This window comes from Lepidochelys olivacea (genome assembly GCF_965140295.1).
Source record: "Lepidochelys olivacea isolate rLepOli2 genome assembly, chromosome: 26".
Classification (NCBI taxonomy): Eukaryota; Metazoa; Chordata; order Testudines; family Cheloniidae; genus Lepidochelys; species Lepidochelys olivacea.
The window spans coordinates 13,001,838-13,021,939 of NC_140436.1; the positions used below are offsets into that span (position 1 = coordinate 13,001,838).

The 20,102-nt window shown below is 49.0% G+C and overlaps 1 protein-coding gene across 1 annotated transcript; it reads right to left on the minus strand.

Annotated features, from left to right (window-relative positions):
* Window positions 1-309: 309 nt before the first annotated feature.
* Window positions 310-18,518, minus strand: ACTG2 (actin gamma 2, smooth muscle). Its single transcript, XM_084615132.1, has 9 exons — window positions 18,395-18,518; window positions 12,891-13,050; window positions 7,686-7,814; window positions 6,242-6,352; window positions 5,553-5,637; window positions 4,416-4,577; window positions 3,521-3,712; window positions 2,222-2,403; window positions 310-561 (listed from the first exon to the last, which is right to left on the minus strand). The coding sequence occupies exons 2-9, from the start codon at window positions 13,014-13,016 to the stop codon at window positions 418-420; spliced, it is 1,131 nt and encodes a 376-aa protein (XP_084471258.1). The 5' UTR covers window positions 13,017-13,050; window positions 18,395-18,518; the 3' UTR covers window positions 310-417.
* Between the last annotated feature and the right edge of the window lie 1,584 nt (window positions 18,519-20,102).

Genomic DNA, 20,102 nt, shown 5'->3' on the forward strand with positions numbered 1-20,102 from the left:
TATGGAAATTACACCCTCATCAGAAAGAGGCTGAATGGGAGACACGGGCCAATTCTGAAAGGAGTATTATCATGATAAACAGGTAATTCTTCAAAGGGCTGCACAAACAATGCTACAAGGCAATTGTGCGCAGCTGAACTGGGGCTCTGGCCTGCGCCAAGGATGCTAGATCCTGCAGCTGTTCGCTCATTCTTATTCTCCGGTCGCAGCTTTAAAACCCCCCCACCCCCATCACACAAAGAAGATCACCCACTGAACTGCAGGCCCACAGCCTACCGGGAAGGCAGGGAACAAAGCACCACATGCAGGGAAGGCGTGAAAAAAAGTTTTAATGCTTTTTAAAGGGTTAGAAATAATTGCAAAGGGAGAGAAGGAACCAGGAAGCACCCGAGGTCCTGAAGAATGGGTGCTCTGTTCTTAGAAGCACTTCCTGTGGACAATGGAAGGGCCGGCCTCGTCATATTCTGGTTTGCTGATCCACATCTGCTGGAAGGTGGAGAGAGAGGCCAGGATGGAGCCTCCGATCCAGACGGAGTATTTACGTTCAGGGGGGGCGATGATCTGTCGAAACAATTGCAGACAGGATCCGGTGAAACAAGGTTGCGCACCTCCACAAGCCAGTTATGGTACGGACCCCTAGGCACACAGACTAAGAGCTGGTCTACTCTTAAAAATTAGATTGACCTAGCTACGTCGCTTGGGGCTGTGAAAAATTTCACACCCTGAGCACCATAGTTAGGTCGAACTAACCCACAGTGGAGACGCGGCTAGATTGCTGGAAGAATTTTTCCGTCAACCTACCCACAGCCTCTCGGAGAGATGGATTAACTACAGTGACAGAAAAACCCCTTCTGTCGGTGTGGGAAGCATCCACACTACCGCAGCACACCTACAACCGGAGTTGTAGTGTAGACATGGCCTTCGACAGACAGGTCTGACCCTGCAAAGTGCCGAGTGCCCTGCATTCCCTTTGAGCTGAGTGCAAGGGGAGGGTCTGACTCAAAGGCCATTGAAATCCATGGGAGTCTTTCCAGTGACTCCACCTGGCTTTGGATCAGGCCCTAACGGCATGCTCCACCTCACAGGATTGAACCCATAAAAACCAAACCAGTTTCGGTTACTGCACGTGCTGACTTGGAATCAGTGGTAGGGAATTTCTTCTCCTTATAAGCTATAGGAGACATTTTTTAAAGTTCCTAAGGGATTTAGGAGCACAGGCTCTTTGGGACAGGGAGTTTTTGTCTATATTTGTACTGCCCCTAGCAAAGTGGGTCTGGTCCATAGAGTTGAAGGCCAGAAGGGACCACCAGGTCATCTAGTCTGACCCTCTGTATATTACAGGCTACCAACAACACCCAGCACCCACACACCAAACCCAGTAACCAAGATTAGGCCAAATGACTGGGGCTTCTAGGTGCACTGGTAGGACCATTCATAAATAATAATAAATCCCATTCAAAGTCCGTTCTTTGCTTTATATTAAATCTTCCCCTGTAGTGTTAACAAGCAGCTTTCTGGAGTTAGAAACTTTTCGGCCAAACTATGCACTGCATGGCTCTGCAATACTGAGCACAGTGGAAAGTTTGTGTGAAAAAGAGTCGCAGAACAGTCCTACTTTGTTATTAAAAGGTGACTTCTGCCTAGGTAGTGGAGGGTCATGCTCAGTTCCGCGAGTTAATGGAACAAAGGGGATCAAACTATGGATGTGAAATGCTGGTCATTCGGACGACCTTCTAAATGTGAGAAAACAAAGGCTCTACATGGATATTTTGATTCACTCTCACTGGGAAAAGTTTTACAGCCAAACGTTTTCTGAAGTAACTCTGCGTGATCAGGTTATAGATGGTGCGTGTAGGGCAGGGGTTCTCAAACTTCATTGCACCGTGACCCCCTTCTGACAACAAAAATTACTACACGACCCCAGAAGTGGGGACTGAAGCCTGAGCCTGCCCAAGCCCTACCGCCTTGGGCGGGGCCGGGGGGGGACAAAGCCAAAGCACCACGGCCCCATGCGGGGAGCCTGTATCCTGAGCCCGACCATCCAGGGCTGAAACCCTCAGGCTTCGGCTTTGGCGCCAGGCAGCAGGGCCCAGCAAGTCTAATGCCAGCCCTGGCGACCCCATTAAAACGGAGTTGCAACTCACTTTGGGGTCCTGACCCTCAGTTTGAGAACCGCTGATGTAGGGAGAGAAAAGCATAGCAGCCAAGAACTAAGACGTACTTTAATCTTCATTGTGCTGGGAGCCAAGGCTGTGATTTCCTTTTGCATCCTGTCCGCGATCCCAGGGTACATGGTGGTGCCCCCGGAAAGGACGTTGTTGGCATACAGATCCTTACGAATGTCGATGTCGCACTTCATGATGGAGTTGTAGGTGGTCTCGTGAATTCCAGCAGACTCCATGCCTGTGGGGAAGCAGCATAGGATCAGTGTTGTATTACTACTCACCAGCACCTTTCCTCCTTCCAAGCCTGGTCCGTCTCCCTCTGGAGTCTGTGGGGGTTGCTCCATTGATTGCAATGGGAAGTGCATCAGGCCATCAGTGCATACATAACCTTCTTCCCTTATAACCTGAATCTTCATGTGCACCTAGCTAGTGGGGTGGTTGCTTCACACAGGCCTATGAATAGTTACTACCGTGATCAGTACTTTATATAAGTGACAGACTGCCCTAGGGTCAAGCAGCAAATCCAGCCCCTGTACTTAGCTTGAGAATTCTTTAGGGACTGTTTTTTGGTTTGACATTTGTACAGCACCTAGCACCTGGGCACCACAGCAATACAAATAATATATATGCACTGTCTATTGTGGAGCCATGGCTGCATCTTCTATCCCCAGGCTGAGAGGTTCTAATTAAATCCAAAGGCCAAGCTCTGCTCTCATGTACACCAGTGAAGCTTTCAGTGACAGCTGCCTTGAACCCACATAACCAAGCAGAGTCTGGCTCTCCTCCTTTTCTCCTATTCATGGCAATTAGAAGAGAAAACAAACCATGATCACCTGAGGAATTGCACCCTCTTAAATTTGCCTCAAGCATTAACAAGAGAGAGTCCCACTGTGGAAAATATGGAATGTAGAAGGGTGGGGGAAGATGTTACTAGTATATCCCCATCCCATCTGTCCCAGTATTTAAACAGACGGAAAAAATAAATAACCCAACCAACCACTAGGAGGGTGGTGAAGCACTGGAATGGGTTACCTAGGGAGATGGTGGAATCTCCTTCCTTAGAGGTTTTTAAGGTCAGGCTTGACAAAGCCCTGGCTGGGATGATTTAGTTGGTGTCGGTCCTGCTTTGAGCAGGGGGTTGGACTAGATGACCTCCTGAGGTCTCTTCCAACCCTGATATTCTATGATTCTATGAACCTACCCTCCCTTTTCCCCTCTCCTGCCATATCAGTTAATATATTTAGAAATGGGCTCTACCCAACCCATCAGATCCAAACAGCCTTACGCTCTGGATCCAGATCTGAAAGTTGCAGAATTTTTACATGAAAAGGGGCTGGCACTGAATGGACCCTCACCAATGAAGGACGGTTGGAAGAGGGTTTCCGGGCAACGGAAACGCTCATTGCCGATGGTGATGACCTGACCGTCAGGCAGCTCGTAGCTCTTCTCTAGGGAGGAGGAAGAGGCAGCTGTGGCCATCTCGTTTTCGAAGTCCAGGGCCACATAGCACAGCTTCTCCTTGATGTCGCGCACGATTTCTCGTTCCGCTGTGGAAGGCAGGAGCAAGCACTGTTAGCCTCACAGCTCAGACACAGTCTCTGTTCCGCTGGGCCGAGGGTGGGGAGCACCAAGCAGCGGTGGAGCAGAGCTGTCAGAACTACGGGGCCCATTTTCATTTAACCGTGAGAGCTGATTAACAAGGGAAACAAGTTATCCAGGGAAGTGGTGGATTCTCTGTCCCTTGGGGTCTGCAAATCAAGCCTAGATGCCTTTCTGGAAGATGCTTTAACCAAACACAAGTTACCGGGCTCAATACAGGGGTAACTGGAGACGACTGAATGGTCTGTGATATACAGAAGGTCAGACTAGATGATCCCTTCTGGCCTTAAACTTTATGAATTTAGTCTGGCCACATCATGAGATGTGACCTCTGCCAGCAGAGAACTGTGTCATCATTAAATATTGTCCCCCATCTATGACCTCCTTTTGCCCCCCCAATCACAAGCCTCACGTCACCCTCTAGCGCCTCATTAAATGCCACCCGTATTGCCTCATGCCTCATGTTGCCTCGTGATCAGAATCTTCCCCACTCCCTCTACATACCGAGGGCACCTTCTCTCCACAGTGCTCCGAGGGATCCATTGGCTCAAAAAGCTGAGTTTACCCACTTGGCACTCATTAGCCTGTCTCCGCACCCCCAGGTCACTGTGCTGAACCCACAGAGACCAGACCAAAAGCTCCCCTTCGTACCAGTGGTGACGAAAGAGTAGCCTCTCTCCGTGAGGATCTTCATGAGGTAGTCAGTAAGATCGCGACCAGCCAGATCGAGACGCATGATCGCATGGGGCAGAGCGTATCCTTCATAGATGGGGACATTGTGAGTGACACCATCCCCGGAGTCCAGAACAATACCTGGAGACAATGGAAAGAGCGGAGTTAAGAGAGGGTCTGTGGATCTGCTGGCCCTGCGTCTCTCTTACGTGCAGCGAGCAAAGAGAAACACATGCATCAGTTATTAACATAATAATTCCACTCCTCACAACAAGCTGAGCTCTTCGGGGAGGAAGTATGGTCCAGTGGTTGGAGCGCTAGCATAGGACATGGGAAACCCACGTTCAAATCCCTGTTCCACCACAGCCTTCCTGTGTGACCTTGAACAAATCATTCTGTGCCTCAGTTCCCCATCTGTACCATGGGAATAACAGCACTGCCCTGCCTCACAGGGGCATATGAGTATAAATATGTTAAAGTGTGTGAGGCCCCGAGATCTCTACCTCTCTAAATAACTTAGATTGGCAAAGAGAGGGTCATTTGATTTAAAATATTTTTGCCCCCAGCAGGGCTAAATCCTCTGCTCCAGTACGTAAAAGAGGGAGATGGTAGCAGGAAGTTAGAATAACTTTGTGATGCATGGATAGATATCCCTGGCAAGCATGCCAGCCTGTACACCCAGGGGACATGTTCAAATGGAAGGGTTTGCCTGCCTCTGCCCTCCCAGCTGGCTAGCACAGACCCTACCGTCACTAAGAAGTTCCAGCCAGGGGCAGCTTAGGCCATACTGTGCTCTTGCCGGGAGGAGCAGCAATGTATGCTGCACTGAGGCCCCCTGGCCTCCTATGAGAACGCTTACTCTGTGCCATCAGGAGATCCGTTGTAGGGGACACAGCTGCCAGCATCCCTGCTCCATCTCAGAGTTGCTCCCCAAAAGAGCAGGATTTAGGCAGACGAATAGTTTGGGTGTCTACCCAGTAGTGGATTTAAACTGTCCTGAGAAAATGCAGCTCCCATTGAATTCGGGGAGAATTGTGGGTGCCCAGCACTTCTGCAAAATCAAGCCGACAGCACCTACGCGTCATCCGTGGCAGAGGAGGGAAGAGAACTACTCACCAGTAGTACGGCCAGACGCATAGAGGGACAACACAGCTTGGATTGCAACGTACATGGCGGGGACATTAAAGGTTTCAAACATGATCTGAAAAGAATACCCATTCAAATGTTAAGAAACACCTGGGGCGGTTGGGTCCCACAATGCACCCAAAAGCCCAGTGAAAGTAGGTCGAGTTTTCGGTATCCTAACTCTTCAACCGCTATCTGGGCTGGGGCTCGGCTGGGTAAATAGAGAATTACATCATCCACTGCAACAGCAGAACCTCTGGGTTCCTGATCTGCTAGTTATGGATAGTCTCTGCGAGGTGTGGGCAGGGGACATCACTCATAGCTAAGAGCAAGATCTAAGGGCATCCCATTCTACAGATGGACCAGCACCTCCCACAGCTCAGCTTATTTCTCCAGACAACTTCCGAGAGGGGATCGAGTTGGCGTTTGCCATCTAACCAGTTGTGGACCATTTTTATCCACCAATGATATCAGCAAAGGCTGGACATCAGGCAGCTAAAGCAAAGCTCTTCAACTATGTATCTAGCTTCTCAGATCCCAACACACTAAAGATGTTTCGGGGACTCCAGAAGAGCAAGAGTCCCCCCACTAGTATACAGTCTGGTTAGATTTCCCTCCGGATGGGACAGTACCTACCATGAGACTAATGGAGGGAACGTTCCAGGAAGTTGATGTTTTACCTGGGTCATCTTCTCACGGTTCGCCTTGGGGTTCAGGGGCGCTTCTGTGAGAAGGGTGGGGTGTTCTTCCGGAGCCACTCGTAATTCATTGTAGAAAGAGTGGTGCCAGATCTAGGCCGGAGGACACAAAACGATAATGGTAGCTCAGACTCCGTGCTGAAGGATCAGTTCTTCTAACTGGTTACATGGAGGGAACGGATATGCCCTGTCCACACCAGGGGTTGGCAGCAGTGTAGCTATGCTGTTGACTGGAATCGGGGTAAAGCCACAGCATGGACCAGACTTCAGTCTAGAAACAGGCCTGAGCTGGAAAATCCAGACTCATCCACATTAACCCCTTCAGCCCAGAATTAAACTGCAGCTAGAATGCAGCCACAAGACAGCTGCACGGGAGTGAAGCAAAGAGTCAGATTTTGGGGCCCAGTCCTACCTCCATCCACCCACCCAGATCTGAGATTAAAACTGAGGGCTTGATTTATGATAAAAGGGAACTGAATTTGTACAGCTGGGCTAAAATACAACCTGGGGTCTGCAGTGGGAAGGAGGGGAAGTGACCATCCATCGGGTGTGTAAGCCACATGGAATGAGAGGGATTGATTAGGATGGTTCAGGGGGGAATAGCTAAGAGAGATAAGAGGACGTTAAGCAAAGGGGAATACTGGCTGTACCTCAGGAAGCACTTCCTGAGGCTGTAAAGTCATCTCCCCAATGAATGGGGCAGAAGACTGGACAAAGCCCTGAAAATTAGAGGGGTTTCTGTAGCTGCCATTGTTATAGCATCTGTGTAATACACCTGTTAAGTGTGCCATGTCCCCCTCTAATGGCTGGCCCCCATGGCGGATAACAGCCTATTACCATCAGCAACTGATGGAGTCATTCCTTTAGCTCAAGCAGGAGAGGCCTGTGGTTTGGAGATAAAGGGTAAAGGATCCAACCCTTGCTGATGACCCATAGTGGAGGCTGTTATGTAAATGCTGTAAAAACAGTCCTGCATTGGCCACAGCTGATGTACAATGTAAAGACTTTGGCGTTGGACCCAACAATAAAAAATTCACACAGCTGTCACCGCCACAGTCATTGGCAAACACGCTGGGAACCACCAGAGCCAAAAGCGTGAGCTGCTACACCTTGAGCCAAAGAGCCAGCCTCCCTAGCGGGGGCTGTTAAACTCATCCCCTGAGATCAGGCACAGACAGGGGACTTGCAACACCATCTCCAGCGAGTGATGCAAGCACATTTTGAACTTAGGAAAGGAAAATTCAAAGAATCCTTGGCTGGCTCCCTGGTTTTTCTATTTGACTCCCCAAAAGAGTGGGATTCTTAAAGGCAAATGGGTGCAAATGATCAAAACCATTTGAAAAATAACAGTGGAGAAAGTTTGGTGGTTTTTTTGGGTTTTTTTGGCCAATTGAGTCCAAAGGAGAACAAGAGCTCCCTGCCCTACCTTCTCCATGTCGTCCCAGTTGGTGATGATGCCATGTTCGATGGGGTACTTGAGAGTAAGGATTCCTCTCTTGCTTTGAGCCTCGTCCCCTACGTAGCTGTCTTTCTGGCCCATACCCACCATCACACCCTAGAAAACAACAAGGGAGATGTTAACAGTCAAGCTCACCTCCATGGGGCAGAAGAAAACTGTCCAGTAGCTCAGATACGCACACTGATCCATACACCTATTTATCTTACCATCACTGGCAGCAGAAATATTGGGCAAAACCTGAGGTTCTTGCTCAGTTTTCACTCAGTCCGACCTTAGGGCCAAACTAATGGGTTCTAATGAGACTGTTCCCAGATGAACATGTGATTCAGCCACTATTTGCACCTGTGGAGTTTATTCCTGCTTGAAACTGGGGTGAGCTGTCCCAGTGCAAATTGCAGCATGGCCTGTCTACACTGATGTCACTGTACCAGGGGCTGAACGTGGGGTAAATTCACGGTGTAGGCAGGCCTCCCTCCGTGGAGCAGCAACAGTATCAGAATCAGGCCCTTAGAAATGGCTTAAGGCCAGATCCTGATCTCCAGTTAGTCCAGAATCCGTGGAGCTGCCTTGGAGTTACTCCAGATTCACAGCAGCACAACCCAGCTGAGAATGAGACCCAATCAGTAATCATTTTTATGGCCAAATTCATCAGTTACCTGCCACGGATTTACATCAGGGATGCATTTGGCCCTTAGAACACCCCTCTTTTGCAGCAATCTTGTTGCTTGTACACATGGGAATGAAACAACATTAAAAACTTTCCATGGCGTTGGCAGAATGACACAGCGACAGCAAGGTGCAGCGGACTGAACACAGGACTGGGCACTTGGAAGTCCTGAGTCCCAACTTCATCTCTAACACTAGACTCAGGCCTGCTCCCAGTGGGGGTCAATTGGAGTTTTGCTGTTAAGCAAAGAACAGGGTCAGGGCTTACCACTGGTTATGGAGTCTTGGCATTCCCATTTAATCCATACGGGTCTGTCTACACTGCATTGTAAACTCAGATCTGCAGACCCGGGCTTGTGGATTCAGTGTTTCAAAGCCTGCTCTTGAGCGTCCACACTGCATCATAAACCTGGGTTTACAATTGCTGGACTTGGGTCTCACAGCTGTGCTAACATGTCCGGACTGTGCCAGGCAGAGCTTCTGTTTCAGGTCTGCAGCTTGAACTGTGTTCACACTGCAAAGTGGCAGGGTTGGACCCAAGTCACAGTGGGACTCAGGCTCTGAACGCCCACCCCAGCAGAGTCCTAGGGCACAGAGTCTGAACACCTGCTGACCTGAGCGAGTCGAAAGACTAAGGTGTCCAGCTCCAGTCTGGATCACCCTGATATTGGACATTGGACTATAACCCAATGTCTATAACTATAGGGGGGAGGGATAGCTTGGTGGTTTGAGCATTGTCTTCTAAACCCAGGGTTGTGAGTTCAATCCTTGAGGGGACCATTTAGGGATCTGGGGCAAAAATTGGGGATTGGGCCTGCTTTGAGCAGGGGGTTGGACTAGATGACCTCCTCAGGTCCCTTCCAACCCTGATCTTCTATGAACCTATGGAACTAATTCAGAAAGAACTCTTTGCAACTCTAAAGCTCACCATCTCTACTATGAAACTGACCTAAGAATTTTATTCAAGCCTGTATGTATAATGATCTTTTTACCTATCCTCTCTCTTTTCTTTTTTAATAAATTTTAGTTTAGTTCATAAGAATTGGCTGTAAGCGTGTATTTGGGTAAGATCTGAAATATTCATTGACCTGGGGGGTAATGTGCCCGGTCCTTTGGGATTGGTCGAACTTTTTATATAATGAACAAGATTTTCAGTAATGCTCATCATATTTGACTTGGCTGTCTGGGTGGGAGCCCAAGGTTGGATTGTTTTAAGGGAACTGTATTTTTGGCTTCTGGGTAACCAGTGAGGTACTGTAGGAGCTGTCTGGTTGCTGGCTTGGTGAATCTAATTATTAGAATAAACACCAGTGTGGGGGATTGTCTGCCCCATTCTTTGCAGTTTGCCCTGATTGAGCAATCTCAGTGTGGCCCCCCTGGGACCACAATCACACGTGTGGACACAGGGCCATCCCTAGCTATTCTGGGGCCCTACACAGTGCCCCAGGCCTCCGCACGGAGATGGGGGGGCTGGCTTGAGGGGCAGAGAGAAACCGCCCCCCAGCATTCACCGGTGGCGTGGCTAGGGCCGGGTCGCTGCACTTCCCACTGCCGGCGAGTGTAGGCCCTGCCCTGCTGCAGTCCTCAGGGGCAGAGGCTTGGGGAAGGCACGGAGTGGGGCTGGGGCTGGGGCGGAGCAGGGAGGGGCAAGAGGCAGGGCTGGGGCAGAGCCCCTGGGGCAGGAGCTGGAGCAGCACGCAGCTGTGCTGGGCACCAGGAATCGTGGTGCCTCAAATTTCCTGCTGCCCTACGCAGCTGTGTGCTTTGCGAATGGGTAAGGACGGCCCTGTGTGGATGGAAGAGGGGCTTGGGTGTCAGAGCCTGGGCTTAGCGTGCAATGTGTCTCTAGCTCCTTTGCTCCCATCTGTAAAATGGGGTTAATAACAGGTACCTGCTTCCCTGGGGCATTGTGAAGGTTGGTTAGTTAAATGTCTATGCAGCATTTTGAGGCCAGTGACAGCTAAGTAACAATAAGTAGATTAAACAATCAGAGGCAACTGCTTTGACTCTGCAAACGCTGGGGGTAAAAGCCCTCTTCCCTCAGAGCCCAGGGCAAGATGCAACGCCGGGCACCAGCAGCTCTATAGATACTCCCATCTCAGAGCTGTAAAGCCCTGACCCAATCCGTGTGCCACGCCCGCCAGCAGGAGCAGCAGGCTGACGGCGGCTGGCCCTCTGCCCAGCGCTTGGGCTGCAGCTTTCTGCGTCAGCCGCAGGTGGCCAGTTTCGTATTGCTCAAGCAATGTTACAAAGACACGCTGAGGCTACGACTGCTACCGATTGGGCTACCAGGCCAACACAGCCCCCAGGATGTGACTCTGCCTTGCTCATCCTAGAAAACCGCCCTCCCGTTAAAAAGAAAGATCAGAAGGTCCCCGCTCAGTCCCACCCCCCATCTTTAAATTCACGGTAACTCCGCTGACGCCCGTGGCATTGTATCAGCAGCGGCTTTCAGAGGAGAACCTGGTCCACGATCTTTGTTTCAGGCCACCGAGGATTCACCCAGTTTCACTCCCACTGGGATGGTTTTCTCAGCTAGGACTAAAGCCTGCCCTGGAGGTGGTAAAGCAAAGTCCGGCGATCGGCTACACTGAATGCTTCAGAAAGACTGAACGCCCTGTATATCATGAGCAACAGACCCTGGAGCACTCTGACAACGGCCATCTCAGGTCAGCTTCTGGCTCCAAACAGGAGGAGATCATATACCCAGGGTCTGTCCAGACGTTCCTGTACACCAATAACGCCGAGAAAGACAGTAGCAGGACACAGCCCAGGAATGTCATCTGAGCAGGGGGTGAACAGCAGGTTCTGTGGCCGCAGAATGGAGACCTGCTCTATAGTGCCAGGCAGGTGCACAGTACCTTGTTAACGAACAAGAACAGGCTGACTCCCTGCCGTAAAGATTTTATGATCTAAGCCAAGTCAAGAGCAGCAGGGGGAGATCACGAAGGAAGGACTGAGGGTGGGAAAGACTATGTGACCTGTGTTCAGTTGGAAGAGGCTGACATGCACATTTTGAGAGTTAGTTTTACCACATATAAAGTAATTTACAACTAAGATTCCTTAAAGGGCTTGAACTGGGCAGAGCCTTTCCTTCTGCATCCTCCTTGCTTTCATGAACACACAGGCCAAAGGCTCGCAGTCCTTGCTGTTCCCCCCAAAATCAGCTCTCGCATGCAACCCCAGCACTCCTACCCCTTTTACATTCTGGGTCTGGACACTGACTTATTATCAACCCCAGTGGGATCAGATGACCAATGTACTAACCCTAACCGCACCCCAGGTCCCTTCCCTGCTCCTCAACTGCATCCCCTGGAATATGCAATCCTCCTGAAGCATTTAGAAGCATATAGGACAGGAGACATTTCCATCTTAGTTAAGCTCTGGAACAGGTTCCCTAGGGAGGTTGTGGAATCCCCGTCACTGAAGGTTTTTAAGAACAGGTTGGACAAACACCTGCCAGGGATGGTCTAGGTTGACTTCATCCTGTCTCAGCGGGAGGGGCTGGACTAGCTGAATAAATTTGGGTTTAAGAGTGCGTCACAAACATTCATTAAGCCTCACAACACTCCTTAGGAGGCAGGGCAGCACCAGCCCCATTTTAGAGAGGGGTAAACTGAGGCATGGAGCAGTTACAGACATTTTCAGAAGCATCCCACTCATTTTGGAGGCCCAACTCAAGGCCCTTTAAGCCCGATTTTTTCCAAAGTGCTGACCACCCGCCACTCCAGCCGAAGCCAATGGGAGCTGCGGGTGCTCAGCTCCTCTTCAGATCCCCCTGGGACATCTCAGATTCAGCCCTCAAGAACTGGGGCACGCAAACATCAGCCATCGCTTATGAAAAATGTTGGCTTCAGCCTCTTGCCCAAAGTCTACCACAATGCTGGGAACCCCGGGGTCCTGACTCCTCTTAGTCGTATTGCCATCGGAGTCTTAGTCACGAACCCACCCCCGTTGGGCTAATTGCTGTACAAACACGGAATCAAAAGACAGTCCCTGCCCCAATGGGCTTATCAACCTTTACATTAAGATTCCATTTATATAGGTTTAATACATGACTCCGAGATGTTACAACCACGTTTTAGGCATGAGCTAGCGATGGTTATCAGCACATCAGCAGACCGTGTTATAGATAGCTATAAGCAACCCACTGACCACTTGGACTCTATAAAAAAATTCATCAGCCACTTATCAAAACACCTATTAATCCTATGTCAAGCCTTGACACATGGAACTGTAATATAAAAGTTGGCCAACAATTCATCAGATATTAGGGCCCGATTAGGATGGATTGGCTGGGTCACCAACCAGGCTGGTATTGTCCAAGTCCAACATGTGATGAACATGAAAGAGCGTCTCAACTCAGTCCACCCCGGCCCCAATTATGCAAGTATTTTCCATACAGCATTCCCCTGGATTGAATGGGACTTCCCCATGCCTCTTGGCTCAGGCCGACAGTATTGTCTTATGGGGGGGGGTCGACTGCCATTGAGGTACTGCACAAACCTGGTGACGAGGGCGACCCACTATGGATGGGAAGACAGCGCGTGGGGCGTCATCGCCGGCAAAGCCAGCCTTGCACAGCCCGGAGCCATTGTCGCAGACCAAGGCAGTGGTCTCCTCTTCACACATGGCGGAGCTGAGAGATGCTGGAATTCAGAAGCACCTGGAAGAGGCAGAGATGAAGGGGAACGTTAAAAATTACATGCGGCTCTGAATGGCTAGTCAAGGATTGGACCGAACACCACGCTCAGCTCCACCCATCCGACCGCAGAGGAGTCAACAGAGTGCTACAGGGGAGAGCGGAATCGAACCCCACATTTTCAAGGAGTCCAACTGAGAAAGCAAGTTCACAAAAGCTACATAAGCATGCCCTGGAGCCTCAGCTGGTGCGAATCCATGTAGCTCTGCTGAGACCAATGGAGTTACAGAAATTTTCCTCCGCTACGGTTCTGGCTACTGAATGCAAAGATCCTACGGACTATATAGTTGGTCACATACAGAGGCAGGTGAGATTGAGACGGAGATAAGAGATTCATATCACTGGGTCTATATTCACTCAGACAGCTTGATCTGTGTCAGCCACTGCAGGCCCCCCTTGGAGTGTAAAACAAAAGATTATTCATCAATCAGAAAATTCAGTCACGAAAAGGCTACACCAGTGGTTAGAACCATCTGGCAAAGGCTCAGCCAAATGAAATGAGCCTTACGCCTCGCCCCAAAAGCTGCAGCAGGTACATTTTCAAGCCAGAAGGGACCATTACGACCCACCTAGCCTGGCCTTCTGCAGAACACAGGCCAGAGAGCCTCACCCAGGGAGTCCTTCATTGAGCCCCTAATTCCGGTTTGGCCTAGAGCCGATCTCCTAGAAAGAGACCCAGTCTTGACTTAAAGAATCCAGCTGATGGAGAATTCACCACGCCCAGTGATTAATTACCCTCACATTTAACATTCTTAACCTTATTTCCACTCTGGATCTGATGACCAACCAGAGAAGGAGCATTCTACAGCCTTCCATTGCAGTCACCCTGCCTCCTGCTCTCAGTAGCTCATGCCTAAGAGCTGTTAGGAGAAGCACCTCAGTTAGACTCAGCTGCTGAGATGGAGTATGGGGAGAGAGGCCTCCTCTAAAGTTGCCAGCTCCAAAACCTTGCAGCCAATGCCTTGGGTTGCACTTGGAAGCAGAGAGGATGCCTGGGCCTTGCCCAGAGCACAGATCTCACAGGCCTGCACTAAACAGGCACCCCCCAAAAGTCACCTTTTAGGGGCAGCTTTGGAAGCCAAGTCAAGAGACCTAGGTTTGAGTCCTTCCTGCAGAGGCTGGGAGCGAATCACAGAAACTAGAAATGGAGGAGACACGGCGAACTGGGGCACCGTGTCCATGTTGTTAAAGGTGGTCTAACAGGTCCTTTTTGGAGACTAGCCTCAATTCTTCTCTCAGCTGCAGCAACAAAGTCCCATTGAAGGGACTTCAATGGGGTTGCATTGGAGGGAGAGTCAGATTCACCCCGCTCCCTTTAAGGAAGTTCCTTTTGAGAATCTCCCTACGCTGATAGGGCCTGCACTACAGAAGTCAGTGGGAGTTTTGCCACTGACTTACGTGAGCATAGGTTGAGGCTCTTCAAGAGGTGTGGTCCATGACATAACAGATGGACCAAGCTCAATGAGGAGGTGCAAACTCTGCGGCTGACGGCAGCTATGTAGTGAATGGAACGTCAAGGGGATCCGGCTCTCACAGTTGAAAGCTTGAATGAGCGAACGTCCTTGGTCTGACAGACAAGGCCCACATGAAGGCCGGGAATCAGAGAGATGTTAGAAATGAACCTGCTAAAGGGGGAGTTTTAACATCATGTACCTAGTTGGCAATAGGAAAAAACAAATCAATGGTTCAGAGAGGGATAATCCACCGTGGAGCTGGATATAGGTTTTAAACATCTGCCCAGCTTCGGCGGAGCTTCCTTTGATACAAGACCAGGCATAACTATAAAAAGTCTCCAAGCCTAACTGGCTTTTTACTACAGCCCATTGGTAAAAGTTAACACAGACATAACAACATCACTATTGGCATCAATATAACCAGAGATGGGCCAAAGGCCCTGTCTGTCCATCATTCAGTGCATGGCCCAGTGGTTTGTATTTTGTTTTAAACTGCATTGCATGCCCGTCAGTTTGTACAGCTGCCACCTGGCCAGATGTGCAGTACTGCACACATGGAAGAGAAAAGTCTCCAGCCACAAAGTGCAGGGAGACTCTGGGCTCGTGCTATGAACCTGATAACTCAGTTTAAGTCAGAGGAGTTGCTCTGAAGTTACACAGCAGAATCTGGCCCCTTGTATATAAATAACAAAGCAAGCCATACAACGGCTCATTGTCTTTTAACGAGTTAGTTTCCTCATTTGCCCTGTACTTGATAATGCTGACCCCTTGATGGACAGCCAAAGTGGGGAGATTGGAGATGCCTGGTTTAAATGTACTGCTGTTATGGCCAGGAACCTGTTAGGAGAAAGCAGCTGCACTGTAGAAATACAGGGCTTGAGTCTTCTCTCAAAGCACCCACTTCAGTGCAGTTACCTGTGATGGATGCCAGAGCTCACATCCCAGAGGGATGTAATGCGGGATTCCTGACCAGCTGATAGCATTGCAGAGAAGCCCACCAGGGAAGAGATTGGGGAAGGAGATGACTTGCAGCATTGCAGCATTTCTGAGCAGCCTGGGGGAAATCGTGCTAATGTACATTTCACTGCTTCCCTCAGACCCTTTTAAAATCCCTGGGCCAGATCCTCAGCTCCAATGGAGCAATGTCCATTTACATCAGCTGAGGATTTGCCCACCCACGACTGCTGGAAAACAGTCATTCCAGGAATTACTCAGACCCAGTGGCAGGCTAATTATCCCTCCTGTTTAAGCTTTTGGAGAGTATTTTATAAAAACTGTATAAAGTCCTCTAGCCTGTGGCATGCAGGAGGCCAGTCTAGATGAACTAATGGTTCCTCCTGGCCGTAGAATCTATGAATCAAACCAGACTGAATTCCAGCCAAAGTCCTAGCTCTTTTACTGTCAAAGCTACTGATCCAAACGGCTCGTCCTTCCCTAAAGCAGAAGGCTAATTCATCATCCAGATTCCCACAATGCATTAATTTAGTGTATCTAATTTGGGGGCCTGCTTGGTTTTAAAAGAAAAGTGAATAGCAATAATAATGCCATGCTGAGTCTTATCTAGCATTTTTCATCCATCCATCCCAAAGCAATTTACAGAGAAGGTCAGTATCATTTCACAGATGGGGAAACAGAGGCAATCCTGAGTTCCAAACCAGTGCTCCATTCATGAGGCCACACTACCTCCCCGGTAGTCCTTATTCATAGCCAAGGGTGGCAAAGCGAATAAGCTCTCCAGGGCAGGGGCTGCATCTTTCTCCTAGTGTGATCAATGCCTGGTGGATGCTACAGGACTAGAAGAAATAATCAGTCTTGCAGTCCTTACTCATGCAAATCTCCCACTAAAGTCAGTGAGAGTTTGCTTTGAGTGTGATCCCTGATGGAAGAGACCTGCCCATGAAATTAGCATAATATTTGACACCCCAGCATCCAATGGAAAATCTACTGTAAAAAAAGAAGTATGAGGAAGTTAACATGATTGGTCAAAATTAATGCATGCGAGCTCAGATTCTGATCTACCTGTGCCAGTCACAGAGGAGTTACTCCTGAGTCATGCTAGCGTAAGTATAATCAGAATTAGGCCCCCCAGGTCCAGTCAATGTGACGTATACACTTCAGTGCAACTGGTAGCGTATGATATGCCTCTGTAGACATTTATGTATGTTGTGTGGTCTGGAATCACACTACATGTGTGAAATATTTCTGTAGTCAGTCAGATTCTCTTCAATTCCACCGCCTTCGATAGGAAGGATGCTAGATTTATGCTGATGGAACTGAGATCAGAATCTGGTCCAATCCGACTTCAAATGGCTGTAAATCAGGGCAGAATCTGACCCTTTGTCTTTAGTTTAACCGTACATCTCTCTAGAAAAGCCCCTTGGGATAAAAGCAGAAATAAAAACATTGGCAATTCTGTTGCGAGGGGAAAAGGGGAGAGAAATATTTCTCCTTTAAACCTCACATTGGCGCTTAATTCCTCAGCTTCCTGGCAGCATCAGTGGGGTAAACATGACGCCCCCGCTTAACTGCAGCAGTAACATTGATCTATTCCTCCAGCACACTGGAAGACAGAGGGCTAAATGCTGATTTCATTTACAGAGGTGCCAGTCTAGAGTAAGCCTAATAGCTTCTGTGGAAACCAGCATCAGACTCTAGCCTTCATTCCTGAGGTTCACTTCTCCACTTTGAACAGCCCTATAAACTATGGTTTCTCCCTGGAGGATATTGCAATTCCCCTTCAAGACAAATTTCCTGTTATAAGAGACTGCAGAGGCATGAAAGCAGGTATCAGCTCTCTGAGAAACACGGGCAGTTTTCCTTTTATCCAGTTTGCAACAGTCCCTGATGTCCATAATTCTTTATCAGTATGAATCAGAGTCTGAGACAAACCACACTGGGGCTCCAGTAAACACAAACATGAGCCTACATCACAGGCTTTCCCAAAAATGGAAATAGTTTTCCCAACTCCTGGTTTGCAGAAGGCCACTCCCAACATTTCGCTTCCTGTCTGGAGACAACGTGGAGGAGCTCCTACAATAAGATGCAGCCCAGAGGAGGGGGAGACAAAGCTGTCAGCATTTACCACTGAGCCCTGTCAATTTCAGTTCCCACTGAAGACAACAGAGCATTATTAAGAACAAGTGGCCAATAAGAAACAGGTGAAACTGATCAACTCAAATGATCTGTTGTATGGATAAGATTAACAACCTTCCTTCCCCACAACTGAGAGCCCCGTTCTTCAGCCCCACCCACCAAGTTCTGCTTTTCGTGCATCACACAAGTCTGTCTCATCAAGGGGGCTCAGCACCTTGCAGGATGGGGCTCTGCAGCCTGTCTTTTCATCTGTTTGTAAGTGCCATGCACACAGGCTGTAAACAATGCACCGTAACAGCAGCCCACTTTGCTGCTGTGTTATCTTTCCTACTGGAAAACCCGAACTGTAACAACATGAGCGTGCAAATCACAGCAGCCCAAAACGTAGATGCAGCCTGGCTTCTCCAGGCATTCTAGGAAAATTGCAGCAGTCAAAGTCTTTCCTGCTTGAAAGCTGCAGAGACTAAAAGATTATGCTGCATCCCAGAGTTTCTCTCTGTCTGTCTTTACATGATGCATATTTAAAAGGATCAAAGAAAGAGACTATGCAGAGGCTTCCCCTTTTGCTGTTACAGCCTCCTTGCCAGTCCCCCCAAAAGGCACACGCTGGGAGCAATTTGCAGGTGCAATCACAGCCCGTGACTTAAACGATTAAAACAACAATATTCTTGTAGGATTCCCATCTCGCCCCTAGATGGACCTTCTGAACCTTAGCAAGGCTTGTGATAGCAAAGAGAGAATAGATCTTTTGCAGTACTCACCAAGTACACAAGAGTTCCTTTCCTCTGGGACTGCGTTCTGATGTGCCTTTGGTATAAATACCAGTCAGACTATGAAACCTCAGAGGCGGATCCTCCTTAAACAGAGCCCCTAAAAAGGCTAACTGATGGTGTGTGAGCCATATGGCCATATAAGGTGTTTTATTTCATTATACTGACCTCGGACTCATGGTAGAACCAAGCACAGTTAATTATTATAAGAAAAATGTATGCAAGAGTATTTGGGAGGCAACACCCCCTTAGTGAATCTGTTCCTTTTATGCTACACTTTGATAAACAAGTTCGACACAAGTCCTTATAAGCTACATTCAAAAAGGAAGTGGAGTCACCTACAATTCCTGGAGAGAGAAAGATACCAAGAATGGCATTAGGGCCTCGGCCGTCTGGCCTGTGGGTCTCGCTCTCTCTTCAAAATTCAGAGTGAAGGAGGAATGCCGGAGAAGTGGAAGTATTTCATTGAAAGCAATGATTGGAATTTGGTGTGGTCTGCAGCTCTTTGACGGGTCTGGCTATTTATTTGGTTATGTAAAACTAGGGGTGTGAGCCAGCAGTTAAAAACCAATGTGAATCCAGAGTCACTCCAGATTTACAGTGGTGGACAGTGACTTAGGGCCTGATCCTGGAATAAGATTGCAGCACACACATGGAGCTCCACTGATGACACCAAGGCTCTGCCCGCCCTGAGCCTATTGCAGGATCGAGTCTTTATCAGGGTGTAAGTGAACAGAATTTGGCCCACCTGTGTGGTGCAAATCCAGAGCACCTCCACAGACTTCAGAATCGCGCCTCTGGTTTTACACTGGTAGAAAAGAGCTGGATGTGGCCCAGAGTCTGAATTACATACCAGCATGTCAGCACCATTGTCACATTATTCTCCCTTCTATTAGAGCTGTCAACTTAATTCCAGCATTCTGCTATTGCGTCCCACCCATCCTAGACTTATTGCACTAAAGTCACTGGAGTGCCTCCAGCTTTACAGCAGCGGCACACGAGAGCAGAGCAGAGACAGACCCGCCAATCCCGCAGAATGGCCCCGATCCCGCTGCCGTTGACACCAGCAGTAAAGCTCCCCGTCATGTCAGCAGGAGCACGGCCAGTATGGTGGCTGTAGTGGGACAGATGCTCAGCTGGTGTACGCCGGAAGCCCAACTCCAGTGAAGTCATGGGGCTAGGCAGACGTGTACCACCTGGGATCTGTCCTGAGATTTAGCAGGATGTTAAAGAACAAAATACCCCCCCCGCCAGTCAAACAGGCCTAATCCTACGAACTCTCACGCCTTGAGTGTGCCACGCTCAGCGCTCGCAACTTCCCTGGGCCTACTTGTGTACTTGCCTAATCCACGAGTACACAGGAGTAGCACATCTAGGCAAAGAACAAGAGAACAAACAGTTACAGGGGGGTTGAACATGCATGTGCAATGAAAAGGCATCAGATTTCAGACCCAGGTCCAGTATATGGGGGTCCCATTGACTTTAATGGCAATTCTGCATCTAAGAGCCTGGAAAAATCACAATAGCATCCAGCTGAGGATCAGGGTCCATTGTGCTCGACACTGTACAAACGTGTAGTAAAAAGACAGTCCCTGCTGGAGAGGTCTTGCAACCTAGGGTTATGGCAGGACACGGCCGATGGATGAAATAGACAAACTCAGGTGCCAATGGTGAATTGGGATTATTAAACAGCATTAGT

Excerpts from the sequence above, each read along its gene's own strand:
- ACTG2 (XM_084615132.1), bottom strand. The coding sequence starts at position 13,016 with ATGTGTGAAGAGGAGACCACTGCCTTGGTCTGCGACAATGGCTCCGGG. Across the intron at positions 7,815-12,890 it reads TGGGTCGCCCTCGTCACCAG|GGTGTGATGGTGGGTATGGG; the intron begins GTTTGTGCAGTA and ends GTTGTTTTCTAG. Across the intron at positions 3,713-4,415 it reads CTACTCTTTCGTCACCACTG|CGGAACGAGAAATCGTGCGC; the intron begins GTACGAAGGGGA and ends TGCCTTCCACAG.